The sequence below is a fragment of the Scophthalmus maximus genome, chromosome 20, assembly GCF_022379125.1.
Source record: "Scophthalmus maximus strain ysfricsl-2021 chromosome 20, ASM2237912v1, whole genome shotgun sequence".
NCBI lineage: Eukaryota > Metazoa > Chordata > Actinopteri > Pleuronectiformes > Scophthalmidae > Scophthalmus > Scophthalmus maximus.
Genome location: NC_061534.1, coordinates 12598324 through 12617678, shown reverse-complemented (window position 1 = coordinate 12617678; position 19355 = coordinate 12598324). Strand labels below are relative to the sequence as shown.

At 42.7% G+C, this 19355-nt stretch overlaps 2 protein-coding genes across 2 annotated transcripts in view; both read right to left on the bottom strand.

Annotated features, from left to right (window-relative positions):
• Positions 1–1795: 1795 nt before the first annotated feature.
• kcmf1 (potassium channel modulatory factor 1) lies at positions 1796–10899 on the bottom strand. The gene is made up of 7 exons (XM_035607886.2): positions 10423–10899; positions 8448–8615; positions 8130–8269; positions 6028–6129; positions 5727–5910; positions 4653–4941; positions 1796–3410 (listed from the first exon to the last, which is right to left on the bottom strand). The coding sequence occupies exons 1-7, from the start codon at positions 10436–10438 to the stop codon at positions 3146–3148; spliced, it is 1164 nt and encodes a 387-aa protein (XP_035463779.2). The 5' UTR covers positions 10439–10899; the 3' UTR covers positions 1796–3145.
• Positions 10900–12381: 1482 nt separating this feature from the next.
• The window catches only part of itga1 (integrin, alpha 1), a 48062-nt gene continuing 41088 nt past the window's right edge, over positions 12382–19355 (bottom strand). The window contains exons 19-30 of the mRNA XM_035607884.2: positions 18234–18310; positions 17854–17980; positions 17688–17765; positions 17483–17559; positions 17310–17399; positions 16969–17071; positions 16613–16729; positions 16412–16510; positions 15532–15639; positions 15271–15366; positions 15065–15178; positions 12382–14554 (exon numbers count right to left, since the gene is read on the bottom strand). Of these exons, the coding sequence (XP_035463777.1) occupies positions 14498–14554; positions 15065–15178; positions 15271–15366; positions 15532–15639; positions 16412–16510; positions 16613–16729; positions 16969–17071; positions 17310–17399; positions 17483–17559; positions 17688–17765; positions 17854–17980; positions 18234–18310 (1143 nt within the window). The 3' untranslated portion in view covers positions 12382–14497. The remainder of the gene's footprint in view (positions 14555–15064; positions 15179–15270; positions 15367–15531; positions 15640–16411; positions 16511–16612; positions 16730–16968; positions 17072–17309; positions 17400–17482; positions 17560–17687; positions 17766–17853; positions 17981–18233; positions 18311–19355) is intronic.

The window sequence follows — 19355 nt, the reverse complement described above, 5'->3', positions numbered from 1 at the left end:
TCATGATAATCATCACACCATGGCCGTCCCCTACAATACAAGTCACCTTTTATTAATAAGAAGTATTAGCAGCATTAGCAGCTGTGATACCGGCATGGTCGAAAGCTAGTTCTGTGCTATCACCCACCACTAGTAACTATGTGCAGATAAAGATCTTGTAATAAAGACATACTACGGTTATCGAGATGCATTGATTACTCCCTGGTAAATTGGTGACAATGTCAAGAAACACCCCATCTCCCAATGTATGAGAAAGTGCTGGGGTCCTACCCCATTGTCTGGGTCCATGCCAAAATGTAACGGGTTCTTTCCTGGGCCACGTGTCACATCCTTCCACCAAGTTTCATGGAAATCCGTTCTGTAGATTTTGCGCAATCCTGTTGACAAACAAGCAGACCAGCCAACCAACCAACACATAGACAGGGGTGAAAACATAACCTCCTTGGCGGAGGTTATAACCGATTCTCATCCTTTTTGGGAATAAACTTCAATTAGAAAAGTTCCTACTTGGAAATTTCAGATGTCTGAGTTCTTGAAAGAGACACGCCTTAGAAAAGGTTTTATTTTTTAACCGTTTGAGAATCAGAGAAGTCAAAATTATTCAATATTTCACAAAAAAATCAGAGTACAATAATGAGTACATTCATAACCCTCAGATTTATCTGGTGACCCAGCAACAATACCTGTGTATAGTTCGTAGACCTAATTCAGAGGCAGCATGTCCTGTGGATGATTGACACTTTAGCTGAGTTTTCACCGTCGCTTGTGGTGGTGGTGGGCTATTTTTAAAAAAAAGAAAAAAGCCCCCCCCCCGGCCCAACACGGGTCATGAAAGGAATCCCCATGGGCCCCATTTGTTTCTAACAATAACTACTGAGGAGTGACGGGGACAGCTGCCCCCAAGATCACCTCACACACTGACACAAGGACAAACCAGTGGCAGCAGCGAACTCTTCCGAACACTGTATATTTTTTTTCAGTTTGAATTCTCAAGCTACATGGTACAGTGAATGGCCTTACCTTGGTGTACTGCGATGTCAGCGGTCCACAGGTGAGGTCAGACTGGCGGGACAGTAGCTGGGCCAATCCACCAGAGGTGTCGACCAGAGGGACCCTCCTCTTTTTTGTTCATTCAGCGAGGTGGTGACTTAAATTAGGTGGTAACTAAATAATACTCAACTGATCTATACATATATATTTATACAGTGTATAGATCTATATCTATTGATACATTTAAAAGCCGGATAATAACATATTTTTGCTATCTGGCTTTCACAATGCCAACTGTGAAATGTTAATCTGTGCTTTCATATCATGTATTTACATATCTAATTACACATCGTTATTATAGATCTTTTGATTTTCAGGGAGCGTTCATGCTACTTTATTCTCTATTTGGCATTTTTGAGAATCATATAAACATTTAAGAAATGTGTTTTTCACACTTTCTTTGCAGGTAAAGGGGTTTGCGTTTGCTTAATAATGTAAAATTTGTGTTTTATATTACAGATGTATTATCTCTTGTTGGTTATACACTGGCTAGGGTTTGTTGTCAACGTACATTAGAGAACATTTATATCTGATTGCAACTACATTATGGTGTGTTATAAACTATTTAGTGTTCATGTAATGCTTATAAAAACCAAACAGGCTTAAATTTGGCGAGTCGTAAATGTTCCCCTCCTCGCTCTTAAAGCAAAGGTTTTAAGTTTGTGTGATGAATGCGATCACGCCAGCTGAACAAACATCTGTGGAATCAGAACAATATCACAAAAGTGCAAAAGGTGCGAGGATCTCTTGGTTTCATCAAAAGCTGTGCGCAGTTTATATTTATTGTATTCTAAATTTACATGTTTTGTTGTTTTTTTTAAAAAAAAGGTCTGCCCATGTCTTAGAACCATTGTGAAATTTTGACGCACAAATTCAATATACATCTCTTTGTATTTTACATAGAGGGTAAAAGTATAGGCATGAAGGTGGCGCAAGTCATATCAAGGCTCAAAAAAAAATATATCAGAAAACAAACATGAATAAATAGAAAGTGCTAACCCTAGCAGAAAAAATACGATGACTCCTTAAAAAACAACAACCCCAAAACAAAAAACAAACAAAACAAACAAAAAATGCAGTGTGGAAAGTCTCAAGCTCCCGTTCCCCAACAGAGAAATCCAGTAAAGCATCTAAAGCATTAGGCTTGGTGAACGTTAGAAACGTGTGTGTGAAGGAAAAAATGGATAGTTGGGCATCTGTACTTATCTATAAATTATTAAGTAGACTGTTACCTAAACAGCTTATCGCTAAATATTAACATCTAGTAACAATTCAGAAGCGAGATGTTTTCTTTTCTGTTCCTGGTATTCGTCTGATACATGTAGTCGTCGCTCTGCAGCCGCCGACACGTTCAGACATTCGTCAGAGAGGAAAAGGCAAAACCGGAGCAGAGACACACATCGCAGCATTTCTTCAGACGCTGCTGCAGAATCCAATTCCAATTTTCTCTTATTATATACTTAACCATGTTTGAAATAACCATTTAAAAACAGTTGAAAGCTTTGGGATATTTAAAATAATAAAAGGAAAACAGTTTTTAATGATTTTTAAGGTCATTAAAAGTCATGCACGCTGCAAATAACTGCATGCAGTAGTTATGGTAACCCATCCAAGCACTTTTTATTTATTAATAGTCATTAACACACAGCAGCTTCATCAGAGGAGCCTACGCTCTCTTGACTTTTGAATGTGGAGTATTTTTTACGGAGAGCCGTTTACATGTCACAGGAAGCAAAGGTCTGCCACAGCCGCCTGTAACATTTACCTGACAAAAGAAAAGTTATGTGGATTGATTATCAACTTCATATATATTTTATGTATTTATATATATTTATAGATTTCTCTCCTCTCGCTCGCGACTGCGCACTCGTACATTTATCCCACTTGCTCTCATTTATTCTTGTTTACGATGTAACAAAAATGGTGACAGGCCTGAAATTACAATCACCAAAAAAAAGGAGAAAAAAAAGAAGAAAACTCAGAAAACAGAGGGAGGAAGGAGGGTGAGGCCCAGGGGGAGGAGGACTGCTGCGGTTTTGCTGCCCATCACTGACAGTTGCAGCAGAGAGGACACAGTCTGCTCGATGCTCGGACATCAAAGAGGTGGCGGCGGAGGCTCCTTCCCCGTGGAGCGGCTCTCTCGGAGCTGGAGGTTCTCCAGCGCCACATCTAAAGGCATGATATCCACGCAGCCCATGGCCCCGAAGTCGGCGAAGTCCCGGCGCTCCTCCTCGTCGGAGGAGGAGCTCTCCTCATGCATCAGCGTCGACAGGAGCAGCTCCTGGACAAACAGGCTGCGGTCCGCTCGCTCGCCTTCGAGAAACTGCCGCTCCGTTTCGGACATCTTGGGTTCGTTCAACCTGGAGAGACGGTTGACAAAGGACATAACACCCCGGTTCATTTACCAGATTTTAACCATTACAGACGTATGAGGCAACAACAAGTGGCTCACTGAATCGTTCTCGTCAGTGTCACGACCCTCTCTCCACACCGTGTGACAGTTATTAAGTTTGGGGCGGCTGCTTCTTCTTCAGTCCCAGGATGTGGGTGTGGCATCTGAGCTCATAAGTCAGGTGACAGCATCTGAGCACACCTGGGCCCGGGGGCTTCTTCCTGGTTCTCTCTCCTCTATGAGAAACCTTTCTGGTTTTGGTTGACACATGCACCTAACCTCACCTACACCACTGATAATACAGACTACATGTGCCATAGTTAGTTTAGGTTTTCCTCTTTCTATTTAAAATTAAATAATGTGTTTGTTGGTGTGTTTCGTGCTACACTGTCGATCAACAGTTGGTGGTAGTACATCGTAAGCTAGAAAATATGTCTTTAACATTGCACAATTAGAAATATTAATTAATGCGAAAAGACGTCTCTATAAAGGATTAATGAAGATTAGTATTACTCACATACACTGTATGTGTATGCGAGTAATACTGTCAACATTCAATAAAATTTGTTTACAATAAACTTCCGGTGTGATTTCTGTGGTTTGCACTTTGATTAAAGTAAAAATGTTGTTGACTGTTTTGAACCAAAAAATCAGTCCGTGGTTCTTAGAAATACAAATGTAGTCCAAGCTCTCACCACTGAAATCATTTCCACAAACAGGGGATGGCTGCTTCAGGAAATAATTTTTCCCATAAAGACATGCAAGTATAAAACCTGTTTTGTGGCCTGTTATTACGTAGGAACCAACGAGTTTGGGGCCACAGACGAGAGAAGAGAATATGGGAAGTATTGAAAACTGGATAAATCTATTGTTAGTCGTTAGTTTATTATCCAGAACAACTTAATAACAAACGTTTGGGTTAAACAATGTGCAGTCAGAGATAATGTGTAGCACACAGGTGTTTACTTTAGTTTTATTAATAGTTGTTAGTTTAAGTTACTGAGGTGGTATCAAACAAAAGGTTAGAGGTCATTATTATCATATATACAAACCATTAAAAGTGTTAACATATCAACAAACATGTAATATCTCCAAAAAATGAATTTCTAGGATGCAAAGGAGCAGAACTACCCATTAAGAGAACATAACTCATACTGACATCTCTTTCCCATCATATTGAACTGTGAAACCGACGACTGGCCACACTCACCGTGCTAATAGGAACTGGGAGCTGTGGGACGAGGGGTTGCTTTCGCCCGCCGTGGAAGTATTGGCAGTCGCCGCGTTGGGCGGAGGGATGGCGCTGCCGGTGTTTCCCGGGTTGTTGCCGCGCCGTGTCGCGTGGCGGCCCGTCTCCACCTGCTGCCGTGCCGCCTGGGCCTGCTGCCGCTCCAACTGAAGCTGCATCTGGAGCTGCTGGAGCTGGGAGGCCGAGGGCCCCGACGAGTTGATTTGCCCCCCTGCTGCACGGCGCACACCTGACAGCTGAGACAACAACTCTGCGGGAGACACAACAAAAAAAAACATGCTTCGCTGTTGTTTGTTTCTGAATAAGTCATGATTTCAAAACGCAACACTATAGATACCTGTAAGCAGATCTGAAGGAGGAAAAGAGGAATATCGTAGTACATGTTTCAACATGGCTAAAAAAACCACTACTAGGACTGTTTCTCTTTCAGTTTATATCTTTACATCTAAAGATGAGGACAAAAAGATTAGTTAAAAAAATTCCTGACGAATAACACTAGATTCTATCCTGGCCAACAGGTCAATTTGCACTTTTAGCTCAAGTTTCCACAGAGTGCCAAAAAGTTTCCACCAGAATTACTTATCTACTTTGTATAGAATGTATAAAAAGCATATGGCCCGTTCAGTAAACAACTTTCAACAGTCAATGTGAAAAATATGTCTACAACCAAGTTCCATATACTTCAAGTGTTATTGTTAGAATTATGTCGTGCTTTTTGCATTGTTAAAAAACAAAAACAAATAGATAATGGTTCCATGTTAACAAAACATGTACAATAATCTACACAAAAAAAATGTTGATCAATTCAAACACAAATTCACCATAAGACTAAAGTGTGATGTAACAGATGCAAAAAAAGACTGGAAATGGTTAAATGGATGGTGTTAGTTCATACAGACCATCAGAGTTTTGATGGGAAATAATGAGCTTTTACCAGCAGAGGGAACTAGTGGAGGTTCCAACTCCCCTCATCTGGTTCTGACAGATGTTTCTGAACCGCCTGTGTGTGGAGCGTCACCATGTGCAGAGTCTCACCTGCGATTGGGTCCATTGCTTCTCTGTTGCTGGGGGTGTAAGTGGAGCTCTGTGATGAGGAGGATGAGAGTCCTCCCGTGGAGCCGCTGGTAAAGTGCATATTTGTGCGTCGTGCTCTGGGACCACCTAGCCCTCGTCCGGGGTGGAACATCCTGCGTACATGTCGAACACTGCTGGACTCGTCGTGAACGGGGACTGTCAAGGACTAACTGCAGAAATGTGACAGTAATGTATTTTGGACATTTAAAAAAGTATATAAGAAAAGACGCCTCTGTAGAGTGTGGAGACCCAGAAAGGATATTAGATCTCTTGGCGCTCTGTGTTCAAGTGTGAGGTGAGCTGTGAAGTCGTCTGTGACGTGGTTCGGGTCCCCTCCTGGCAAGGCAGCACATATGGGACAGATCTGAAGTGAGAGAGAGCGGAGATAGAGGTTTCTGTTTGAACAAAATTGTCTTTTCCATTACATATTCTACGATATGAGGCAATATTGCCCTTTTTGGTTTCTATTTAGCAGCTATTTCAACAACTCACTAAGAAGTTAAGACTATACAGCTGGTGACTGCAGCTAAATGAGAACTCCTCGGATTTAGCGGCTCACATGGACAGTTAAAAAAACTGATAAAAATTAAAGCAACACAACCAGAGATTGTGTCTTTTTTATCCCACACAATCTTCCTCGACTGTGGACAGTAAGGTTGGATCTGGGTGTTTTGTGCTCGAGTGGGCAACAGAGGTCTGGTATATTCTCTTTTTAGGATTATTGTAGTATAATTTTACTGTGATGATAATCTCATCATCCCACCAAGTGCTAACCAAATGGATGATAAACAATCGCTCCAACCATTTATCCTTTAGTCCATTAGTTAAGACACAGGAAATTAATCAGAAACATTTTCAAGTTTTCATTTAAATGTCATTTTTCAAATAAAAATATTCCATATAGTTGCAGGGTCTTTGATGATTTGTCATATGGGTTTTGTTCTGTGGGTTCTGTAGGCAAAAAAAAATCTAATGAAGAAGACAAACAGTGGATGAATCGATAAGGAAAACAATAGGTAGTTGCATCCAATATTGCTATTGTGCAGTGAAATCAAACTGCTCCAACCTGTGTCAGACGCTGGCCCAGATTATCAAACTTTAATCGAACAGAACATTTCAACAAAAACAATTTCACTTTAAGGCATCACTACATATCACAGTCTCTTTTTCAACAAGCCTGTATCACTGCACAGTATGCACACACACACACACTGGTATCTGTAGTGGATCAAATTAACACTGCAGCAAGAGAGCAAATCCTTAACCGTCATATACAAACACAGGTTGCAGAAACACTTCCTCTGCCTGGTTTCTGTTGGCAACCGATTGGCAAAAAGACCAAAACCAACAATAAATGGATCCGAGTCACAAGCCTGATGAAGTTTATTATTCTTATTGCCTAAAACTATTAAAAACACATTAGTGAACCTCACTGTTGCACTAGATGGCTTTTTTAAAATTTGTTTGAACATGGCTACTGTAGTTTACTTGAACTCAATCCCACATGCACCATGCTACTACTGTCAATATTAAGTGCAACAAGGGAAATTACCCACAGCTGGAATTAGTCCCCAACAAATGCATAATTTACTACTGTTTTGATAATGTCTGATAAAAACCTACAGCAGAAACTCCTCATCTGTTTCGTAAAGTTTCACATTATGAAAGTATTTTTTTAAGAATGACAAGGTTAGGAAATTGTTAAGTTTTGAGAGATGTTCTGGGACATGTTAGTTTAACTCATTAAAGGGATCTGCTGTGGCATCAGTAACAGAATCCTTAAAAAAACAACAACAGTCCACAGAGGAAGTGTCTGCAGTGAAGCAACTTTGGTTTTATTTGGCACCAGCGGGCAACTGGAGCACGAATCCTACCAGTTGACTCCACCTGCAGACTAACAAGGGTCATCTTTTCCCTTCGTAGGTGTCCAACATACTGCCTGCCCGTCAGGCAGGTGTCAGCACCGACTGCAGCAGCCTCACCCCGTTGCCTTGCTTTGCTAACTTCACTGAGCAGTGGACAACGCTCATGAAAACCATTCTCTGAAAACAAGTAATCCATAAAAGCCCTCTGCGTGTACACTCTGCTAAGTCATTTTAGCTGACTGATGTGCAGAGCTTAACAGCAACAGCAGACTGAACCGTCGTGATGCAGACAAACAAAGAGCTAAAAAAACACATCCGCCTAATGACTTTAAAGTACATTATGTTAGTGGAGAGCAGAGATAAACTGGGCTGCCGGAGCTCCTCCTTACAGCAGCAAAGACAACATTTGAAAGTATTGTGAACATTACAGAGACAATGTTGAGGACTGACACGTAGTGAATGTAAATCTGTGAGCCCTTTGTGTGTGCAGTATACTCACCACCTCAGTGGAAGTCTCGGCATGCTCGGAGGTGACATGCTCCTGTAGGGACGTCTCTGTATAGCCCATCTTGCCACAGTAAGGACATGTGAATGACTGCGGTTGCTCTACTGAAAAAGTGTCTCCTCCATAATACAGGTCTGCAAGAAGACAGTAAACACAGCAACCATTATTGCTTTTCAATCAAGTTTAATACAAAATGATGCCCAAATAAATTGCATTTATCATAATTGCAACAATGTTGGATGACTTGTAATGACACAGGCAAGATCAGTAGGCCACACAGGCCTCAGTCTGGGCTCCCGGCCAGGTCCTTACCATAGTCTACCCTGGTTAATATACACTGCATGGGGTGCTCTGTGGTGTGTCTCGTTGTTGTGGCTCCGCTCTCGTAGCACGACGCGCACAGGTCGTAGTCGTAGCAAATTAAACACTTGAACCGTCGTCCCCTAAAGTTCCCTTTCAAACACGCATCACAGCTCACACCTGCAACAGACAAAGAAGAGGAGTGTGTAAAGTCAAACGTGTGCACCTGACAATAAAGTCACAAATTCCTTATATAAGTGCATCTGCTAGACCGGCTGCGAGAGAGCAACCCTCTATGTGTAGTGCCAGTCTTACTGACACGAGCGTGTGTTTTGGAGTGGCACCAGCCCACAAAGTGCCAGCAGTGAAGAACGGCCGGCATTCCAGCAAATTTCACAAGCAACTCAGAGGCATGACACGAACGTACAAAGTGCCTGGAATCTGTTTTTTTTAACATTGCAGCGTTTGTTACACATTTGTAGGACGTCAGGCGGCACACTGCGACTCGTTGTTCACCGGATCCACGTGAATCAACTGGTCAAGACAAAGAGAAGTTAAAGGGGAGCCAAGCAGATTTCAGAGACATGTCATCTAATCCTATATTCTCAGAGTAGTTTATTATTATTATGATTTACTCATCATTAAATCAAATCTCATTACATTTACTCTGCTTGTTCACTCTTTACTACTTGATTACAGTGAAAACACTGGCTTACTCGGCACACAGTCAATTTTTACGAGACCGAATTATTGTTGGACTATTGAGTTATGTTCACATTATAGTTGGAGTTTAACACAATATCCCAAATCCTGCCTCACGGACATATCTTTTAATAGGAAAACAAACCCTGGATATTGCCTGGGCAGGTATTGAGGGAATTTCATCAGGCTAATTTGACCACTGGCAACAAAAGGCTTTGAAATACATATTTCGTACAAAGGCCTGGACGCACACATCACTTGGCAAAACATGCTGCTATCAGCTCCGCGTGTTGATTAAAGGTTTGGTCTCACAACAGGCGATTTCTTACAGGGCTCCCAGTGTCACCTGTGTCTGTGTGTGTGTGTGTGTGTGTGTGTGTGTGAGGGGGGGGGGGGGGGGGAGGGGGGACAGGGGGAGACATAGGGAGAGACGAGGAAACACTATCCCTGGCCTGTTTGGAACAATCCACTAGACCGGCTCTACTTCTACACACGCATGCTCCTCAGACCCCCCCCCCCCCCCCCCCCCCCGTCCGCCCCCCGTCGAACTTACAGTTGTCGCGGACGTGAATGATAACCGGGCAGCAGGGCACAGGTCTGAGGAGACAGCACGGGAGAAGCTCCCGCTACACACAAATGTCATTTGGTACGAAAGGAGCCAAGCCCACGGTGCCGGTCCGCCCTGCGGCCCCACGCAGCGCAGGCTCCCCGCGGCCGGCCGGTGACCGGTCCGTGCGGAGAGGCCTCGCGCTGCCCCCCTCTTGATGACAGTGCATTCGCCAACAACAGTGGGCTGCGCGTGGCCGCACGGGACGCCCCGCGCGAGCGACGGGCTCTCGAATTCACGTTTTGGAGGAGAAGCGCCGGCGGCCGCGACACTGGGGGGTGTTTATCCTGGCGCGGGGGGGTTTGTGAGCGCCAGTATTCGCAACATTGACGAATGGTAGCACACGTTAGCCCGCAGCCGAGCTAACGTCAGGTAGCGACGGCTAACGGCTGCTCTCATGATGCCGTGTCGCCCGGACAGCTCGCCTCGCGTTAGGAGAGGCGATACACACGTAAACACCGAATGTGCTGCTGGCAAGTATCAAGTATATATCTATGTACGTGTGTGTGTGTGTGTGTGTCGGGGCCAGTTAGAAAGCAAGCCGCGAGAAGAGCAGCAGCAGCAGCTCCCCTCCGCTGACTAGGAACAACCGCTTAGCAACGCTAGCAAGACGAGCTAGCCGCTCTGTGTAACGTAGCTCCGACCCGGGCGCCGCGGAACCGTTTATCAGCTACTCACCCTCATGTCGGGACATCCTACAGGCAGTGGCACAGGCCCCTCCTCGGGCTCCCCGGTGCGCTCGACGAGGGGGCGCCGATACCGCTTCCCGAGACGCAAAACACTGCGAAGAATGCTTCACCCTCGTTTCTTTTTCGAGCAAGATGGATCCCCGAGCAGCTTACAGTTTGTTCTGCTTCCCCTCCCAGTGTCACTTATCGCCGAGTGCCTGCGGACGAACACCAGGTGGCGCTGTGCCACATCAGATCCCTCCACGGGGCGAGGTATGTCTGCTGCGGCTCCGGCTGAGGCCCGTGTTCCAGGGCCGGAGCGCACTCGCCGCGTGATTGGTTGTCGACTGCTCTTCTTCGTTTTTAATAGCGGTTGTCAACCAGCGTAATAGGCGCATTAACGGCACCTTGTGCTCCGGAGTTTTCCCTTTCCTCTGACAGTGGGAGCTATAATAATATATATTAAAAGAAGAGAGGTAGATGAAGTGGTAATTAGTTTGATTGTAGTGGTTATTTGTTTTTAAAACCAATATATTGTTTGTTTTGATAGGCTTGAAAAAAGGTGGTTAACTTTAGTGTGCAATGACAACGGAACCTGATTTACCCTAACCCTAACCAGAAGGGTAGTGGTAGCAGTATTTCTTTCTTTTTTTTAATTGGTATGGAGTATATCCACTTCTAAATCGCCCCTGATGCGCTGCAACCATAGAGTTACTAATAATACCGGCTGCAACACAACTTTTTTCTAGGATAGTGGAAGAATTACCTGCCTTAATCTGTCTCTGATTGGCTAGTACCCTTTGCCTTTGTTGTGAGGTTGGTTAGATGAGGCGTGGTGATTGGTTAAAGTTACTATAAGAAAATCCAATCAGAGGCAGAGTAGGGTGGCAATAAGTGAGCACTTATTAACAATACCAGGTTACTCAATCGATGTAAATGCAATGACACTATACTCTGGTCACAGTGCTGCTGGACAGACCTCCAATTAGAATCAATGGTGATTAAAATTGTGGATAATATTTAACTAAATATTAAACCCGTAGAGCACATTGCCATTGTTCAACATATATTTCTGGTTTTGACATCGCAGTAATGAGATGGCCCCATAATAGTTTGAGAAAAGGCTGTGTCATTATGCAAAAATAAACTATACAGACTGATACACCATGTTTGCCTCATCTTCAATAGGTTTTATATATTCATGCATAAGGCCTGTGTACTAACGTTTGCAAGGTGCCCCCTGACTTTATAATGGCACATCCAGGCCCATACCATCTGTTGCAGTTCCAAGTAACAGTTTACAAAATAAATTACTCGCCCATAGACCACTTGCGAGATGAGAAAATAATGGTCCAGTTTTCATGAGTGGATGGACTAAGAAATAGTTGACTCAAAATGCATAACCATGTAGTTTGCTCACCCTCTACTCTATGGGTCTGAATTGATGCAAAATCTGCATCTGCATCAGAAATTAAGTGACAAGTATCAAAGCGAACACCTAATCACTACAATCAAACAACATCTCCCTCTCTTTAATGTCGGCCACTGTCAGAGGAAAGGGTAAACTGTAACAGAAGGTGCAGATGCGCCTATTACATAATGCAGCGACGTATTTTCCCTGTGCCATGTTCTGGCCCTATAGCACCCTCAACTATAGCTATGTCCCGAATCAGCACCACAGGGTCGTACATTATGTCAATAGGGACTTTTATGCCCTCAGTTTTGCCTCGTAAGAATCTGCCCCCCCCCCCCCCCCAGCAATGGGGTGTGTCCAAATAAATTTACTTAAAATACAGAAAAGCAGCAAATTCCCATATTTTAGGGAATGACAGTTTTTGGCAACATTTTACTTTGAGTCCTTGTAGTAAGCATTTCCAAGCACTATATTTACATAAGATTAATCAAATGTTTATGACCTGTATATGGTATGAATTGTCTTTTTAAAAGTACTAAAATTGATGACTGAGAGTTTTGTCATAAAAAGTCTTTATTTTTGTACATAAGATTCATTTCATTTGTGTGCTGATGAGGACACATACAGTCTGACAAACCAGTGCATTACAATGAAGACTTCACAGCAGTGTAGAAGGCTGGGATGGTGCTCACAGCTCTCGCTTTGTGCCTCACTCCCATTTTGAGTCTTTCTCAGGAGATACCAGAGGGTAAGATCTGACGAAACAACTCTCCGATGTCTTCTTTCTACGCAAGCGGGCAAGGAGAGACTCGTGACTCCACCCTCGTGCAACAGCCTGACGTAGCCGTACAATCTAAAGAATGACAGTTACACATTCTGTACATACATCATTACATGTGCTTCATGTCAACAGGGGGGAGTGAGCACTGAGGGGAATTTTAAATATTCAGAACTTGCCATCTTCCCTCAGCTTTATTGGTTGACAGTGAGGAAAAAAGCTTCTTTTTTTTTTAAAGGCCGAATCTCAAGTCTCCTCCACATGCAATATAATCTCTTTTGACATATTGTGTAGCTGTGCAACTTCTGGAAATAAAAACAAAGACAGAAAACCCAAATTAACTACTTTGTAAGGTACTCTGCATATGGGATGACAATGAGCCAACAGTATGCTCATGCTTATTGGACATGTCGTAGCTTGTCTACAATACAAACCATTAACCAGTGAATCTCGTTTACTACATAGAAACCTGCTGGTGAATAGTTACACATACATGTATATTTCTATAATGGAGGAATACTACCCTCTATTTTGCAAATGAAAGAGTTGGAATGAAAGTATGCTACAGTCGTGTCTCATCTCAAAAATGTTAAAGCCTCTGCATTCAAAAACACAGTCATTCAACAGACTTAAAGCCAAAGTAGTGGATACAAACCCTCATCTTCATGTTTAGTTTCAGTACAGAATAATTATACTTTCATTTACTTATCAAAATAGAACAATATTTACATATTTGCATCAGCTTGAAATTGTGAGATATAGGCCAGATGATTTTCCTATATGTCAAATGTTAATGTCATCATTCATGATACCTGTAGCACCTGAGCAGAATCATGTTCTGTGACCACTGATAACACACCTGCATAAAAAAAATGCTTGTGGATAACATCTCTTAAATTACACAAATTAAAGCCCAACACAATTATGTACATTTTAAGCTTTACATTTTTGGAGCACTTTGCTATATTTACAGTAAAATCAAATGTTTTGTATTTTGAAGGCGTAACTTACATCCCTCTGTGACCAAGTTGAAGCTAATTACAAACATTAACATCAGAGATGGGACGGGAGTTTTGGAATTTCAGGATCAAGAATGTGCCATGTTATATATTGCTAGAAAGCAACAACAAAAATTGTCACACAAAAAGCTATGAAACACTCAAAGGTACAGTGTTTTGTAAAATGAATCAAGCACACAAGATGTATCTCAGGAGTCTAAGCCATTAGACGACTGCCCCAACACATAAAAAGTTCACACATAGTCTCCGACGCAAATAGACCACTGGACGTTGTTGCTGCAATGATGTAGAAAGTAAGTGAGGTGACTTTGGCGACTTTGGATCTCCACGCTGAAAAACCTGAGAACTTTTCTTTTCCTCTAAAGCCGGAGCGCAGCTATTTGAGCTCTGAAGGTTTTGTAATACTGCAACCCTGATATTCGCTGCTTTGCCACAAGGTGCCTGGAAAGTGACCCCGTCGTCCTCCTCCTCTCTGGCTCCTCCTCTTCAACTGCCTAACCTGATCTTACGTTGAAATCTGTAAGACAGAAGCTGACCAATGTTTGCAAATACTTCTTAGCAATTGTTTTTCATGGACACTCAGATAGATGGAGTTTTTAACATAACAACTTAAAAAAAAAATCTTTGACCATCTGAATTGCCCCAATGTTGTAACCAAGTGCCTAAAGCGTTAATGAACAAGAGTGTGGAAGTATTTGCAAACATTACTAAACCCTGCATAGGAAACGGTGAACAGTACTGGTGTTTCCCAGGTAGTAACTGTGTCGCAGCACGGAGTCTCGTGTGGGTCTTAGCACCTCCTCTGTCCGTCACCTTGTGCGACCTGTTGGTTCTGGAAGCAGTTGCTCACAGAGCTGCTTGTTGTCCGGATAATTCAGTCCATCATTTCCTCTTTGGTGTAGTCCCTGGATTTTCTCTTGAAGAAGCCCATCTGGAGGAGCAGAAAACTCGAGTTAACAAACTATCCACTGCCTGTATGAAAGGAATGGTTCCACACGTTCCAAATGTGCTCACTGGCTGTCTTGCTGAGAGTCACTGTAGAATATCGCTACCCCTCTCACATGTGTATGATACAGAAAATATCAAGCTACAGCCAATAAAGGGTTAGCTTAGAACCAAAAATGTGTTTTGTGAGTTCACATTGACCTTTTGACCATTTCATGTTTGTGCCAAATTTTCTTGAGACATTGCACTCATGAGCATGGAACAGACACAACTCTGTTTCAATTTTGACTGTGGCTCTTCATGTAATTTCTGCCCTCCCCCTTTTGCCATAGTGTATTGGCAGCCACCTACACCTGAACCAACAACTCATATTTGCATAACAGCAACGGATGGGAAATAATATTTTGCCAATTAGGGAAAAAAAAATGGAAGAAAATCTAGCCGGTGACAATCTTCCACGGAGGGTCACATGATATTTGAAGGAAAGTGAAATTACCTTCCAAAGAGCAAAGATGACGAGTGCTAAGATCAGCAGTCCAATCAGGATGCTGATTATGATGACCCAAATAGGGATTCCTCCTAAAGCCTCCTTCGAAACCTGGATCTTCACCTGAGTGGGACGCATATTTATATGATGAATGCACCCATGCATTGAAGCACACACGAGCGTGTAATGACCGTACAGTACCATACAATACTTACAATTCGGGTCCTGTCACCGCTGCTCAACTCAAACAGGTTTGTGTTTTTGATTCCCAGAGTGCCATTCACCAACATGTGCAGAGAGGAAAACTCGCCCTGTGAGAGAATAGAATCGCCTGTAAACGTCAGTTCATCCTATACGCAGCCAGCTGTCACTCACTCCATTTTACTCTCCGCTCTCATTCATCCCTGTCTGAGAAAGACCAAAGGGCAGAAGGAGGCGAGACAAGTAGTGACAAAACAAAGACTCTTAAAGTCTACCTTGATGAATGTAGGTTTCCACACTCTGAACGTAACATTGACCTGACTGATCTCAGCCTCAGGGATGGAGCAGGTGAATGATGCACAGTACAGCTCCGCAGAACAGGTCTGTAGAACAAAGGAAAACCAGACACGATAAGAAGGGAGCACACACACACACACACACACACACACACACACACACACACACACACACAAAGACTTGTTTCATCGAGGTGGTTGAACCGACATCAGTGTGTTTCATAAAGCCAGAGCAGATGAGATCAGAGGGGCTCAACTACACCGAATAAAACCACTGCAGAAAGCTCAGACGTTGATGAACACAGCTCCTCTGAATTCCTGTGCTGGCTCACTCTTTTGCTTGTGATCATGATGACCTGGGTTCAAATTCCTCATGAGTAATGTGGAGTTACTCGGTAAACTGTACTGAAAATAAACATTTTTCATTTAGATGTGTCAGGTGTAAAGGTGTGGTGGAAGTAATGTGTAAATAACTTCAGACTTGTGTTTGTCCCTTTATTTTCATTTTAGTTGCTTTTAAAGAGAGATTTTGAAAATGTTTATAAGGCAACAACCATGACTTTAAGTCCCTGTTTGACATTTATGAGCATAATAAAAACAGACTATCGCGTTATTATAAGCCGCTATGAGGACATTTCATTTCCAAGTGTTTAGTAATGTATTTGTGAACAATTTCAACTTCTCCTATGGTGACCACTTTTATATTATTATTACCTGACCAGGACCAGGTTAGACTTGAGGGGTCCCTTTCCACGTAAAACCTAGGTCAGAGCTATTTAAACCTCCTTTATAAATGACCACTGTCTCATAGGTAATCTGGCTTTATGAAAGAAGAGCAGACTTTGGAAACATTACTCACCAATAGGAAGACGCTGAGTGTTTCTTTGTTTGGATTGGGCTTTTTGATGTTGGGGTTAATTTTATCAGTGTTAATCCAGCGATCTGCATCACATTTCACCTGCAGAGAGAAGAAAAGCACATACAGTATGAATGTGGGTCTCTGGCTTCATGTGCATTTCTGTGTGTGTGTGTCTGTGTGTGTGTGTGTGTGTGTGCATACCCGCGGGCTGGTGGTGACATGTGTGAGGTACAGTAAATGGTTCTGCCGAGGAGACAGGTGAGGGTACGTCACTGTAAGGTCCAGGGGCGGGGTCACCACTTCACCTGCCCTCGCCACCTGAACAGGAGGCAGGAGTGAGATGGAAAATATATAGACAGACAGACAGATAGATGGCCTTTATTGATCAGAGGATGCAATTCAAAGCCACACATGCAGAGCACAATGAATTAACAGTCCATCGCCTTAACCACTCGGCCACCTCATCTAGAATGTACGGCACCATATCAAAACATACCACACCTGCATGCAGCCGTTTACTCTCCACCTATATTAACAAATAATACAGAAATCTCTACCGTGTAGCTGATGTTGACCTCCTCTCCGATCATCCTGGTGTCATTGAATACGCTGGCAAACTGTTCCCCCTCTTTCACCACAATGTGTTCATCCACAGGTCGCCTAAAGGATGCACATGTTTAAAAGGTCAGATTCGATTTTCAATCGGCGCTTCAGATACTCTGAAGAGAACTCATGTAAGGGTATATAAGATGCTCCTAGCGATGTTACATTATTAAAACACACCTTTGCTTTTAGTTGCTATGACAAATCATAATGTACAACATGAACAATGGAGACCAGAGTGTAAATGATGTGTGAGGAGTGAACCAACAGCTGAACAACTTCAACAGCCACTCACACTGAGAATATGAGTCCCGCTTCATACTTCACGGGAATGGAGATTTGCACCGTGTTGTCACTCAGGGTAGAGGCCAGTTCTTCACTGTCACTGTGGGGAAAGTCAAACTGACGTCATTTTTATTTGCACTGAATTAATTCCAAAACAAAAACACACTGTGCTGATCCTCTCACCTCGTAGCTGTCACATTGATCTGAATCACTTCCTGGATATGTTTGGGATTCACCTCAAATTTCACTTTGAAATTTTCCTGTAGATGTTAGATCACCACATATCTTTAATTAGCAGTATTAACTTTACTCTTGTAAAGCATATATTTTACGGGCAATATGTGACATGACCCTGCACATGGCAGATGAATACATGCTCAAAACGCACCTCGACATTGCTCCCCAGGAACGGGTATCCAACCGCGCACTCCACTTTCGTATGATTCAGAGTGCATCCCTTCTCCGGCTGATAATGCACAGTAACACAAGCGTCAGCACACACACGTCGCTGTACATGTTTAAATGACACAGAGACTGTGCTGCAAAAAGCTCACCTCTACTTTCACATAGTTGATGTTGGGTGTGAAGCTGAGGATCACTTTGGTGTTGTACGCGTAGTCTTTGCTGTTTCTGATGTTGATGTTCACGTCAAACTTGTCCTTGTTCGATTTGATCATCATGCTGGAGGACGAAATGAAAAAAACTGTCAGCATGCTCGGCTGTGATGCACACATCCCCCCAGGAGGGGGCAGTCATGTATTGGTTAGGGCTACAGCGTCACGATAAATAGAACATGACAAACAACATTTTAATTATCTCCTGTTTGGCAAGGAGGAAAAATCACAGCGAGCAGTACCTCTCAGTGGGCATGCTAATATTGTCTTAAAACACATGAAAACACGTGAGTGCATCATTCAATGCTACTTCCACTTACCTTTTCATACTGGGCTCCGCTTTGAGTGAGAGGTCCGCAATGCACTTCCCATCGATCCCACAGTCCACTAAGGGAATCTACGGAGGCAGAGACGTGCAGTTTTCTCAGGAACACCAAAGCTAATACTGATGAATTTTTAAAACAACACTGCTGCAATAAACCGTTGATAATCTTTCGTTTTTTAAAAGAGGTTCACTGTGTTTGTCGTCTGTAGTTTATTTAGCCGTTGAACTGTATTGCATTATACTTACAGGTGTTTCTATTATCATGTCCATCCATATACTGTATATCAGTGAGGGGCGGCTACATTCCCAGTGACCGGTGTTATTTAAGCTGCTTGATTTGAACGTCAACATGACGTATTTAATATGAGAAAAGGCCCAAACCTGGGTTTTTTTTCCCACTACCAGTTATTTGCCTCTGATAAGCTTCAACTTTACTTTTTCTGAACAACCACAAAAAAAATTGAGAATGAGGATTTATTTGAAGTGGAGAGTTGCACACAGGATTTATACCAGATTCTATAGAGTATAGTTTCATTAGAACTGTGGAGGTGTCAGATGTAACAGCTTATTACACAAGGGTAACACTAACTAACCAGTGTAATCTGTCAGGTTTTGGTTTAAATGACAGCAGCTATATGTAGCCTTGTGACTAATAAATAACACAGCAACAAAGATTTACTTTACAACTTTTCATCAAATCAAAGCATGTCACTAAATTGTCTGACTCCACAGGCATCCAAGATTATCACCCGGACTGGGAGTAGTTCACTTAAGCTGTGTAACCAGAGACAGGTCAATAGCGATAGTTAATTTTGTTCATAAGGACCGGGGTTATTGATATGCTAATAGAAAGTGTAAAAGAAAATGCTTCTAGTTTGAGCTCTTTCTCTAGATTTGATCTTTACGTATGCTGATAAGGGCCCTTCCTCTCTGACGACGCCGAGCTCTGTGCTGAGACAAACTATTGTTCATTGATTAGCAGATACCTGCGTGTAAACCCTTGATCTACGTAACCAGGATGTAAGATTGCCTTAGAGAAGCTTCCGATACCTACATGTGAATACTATTTACCAGAAACCCCCCAAAAGCAGACAGATATATCACATTGGCACACGTG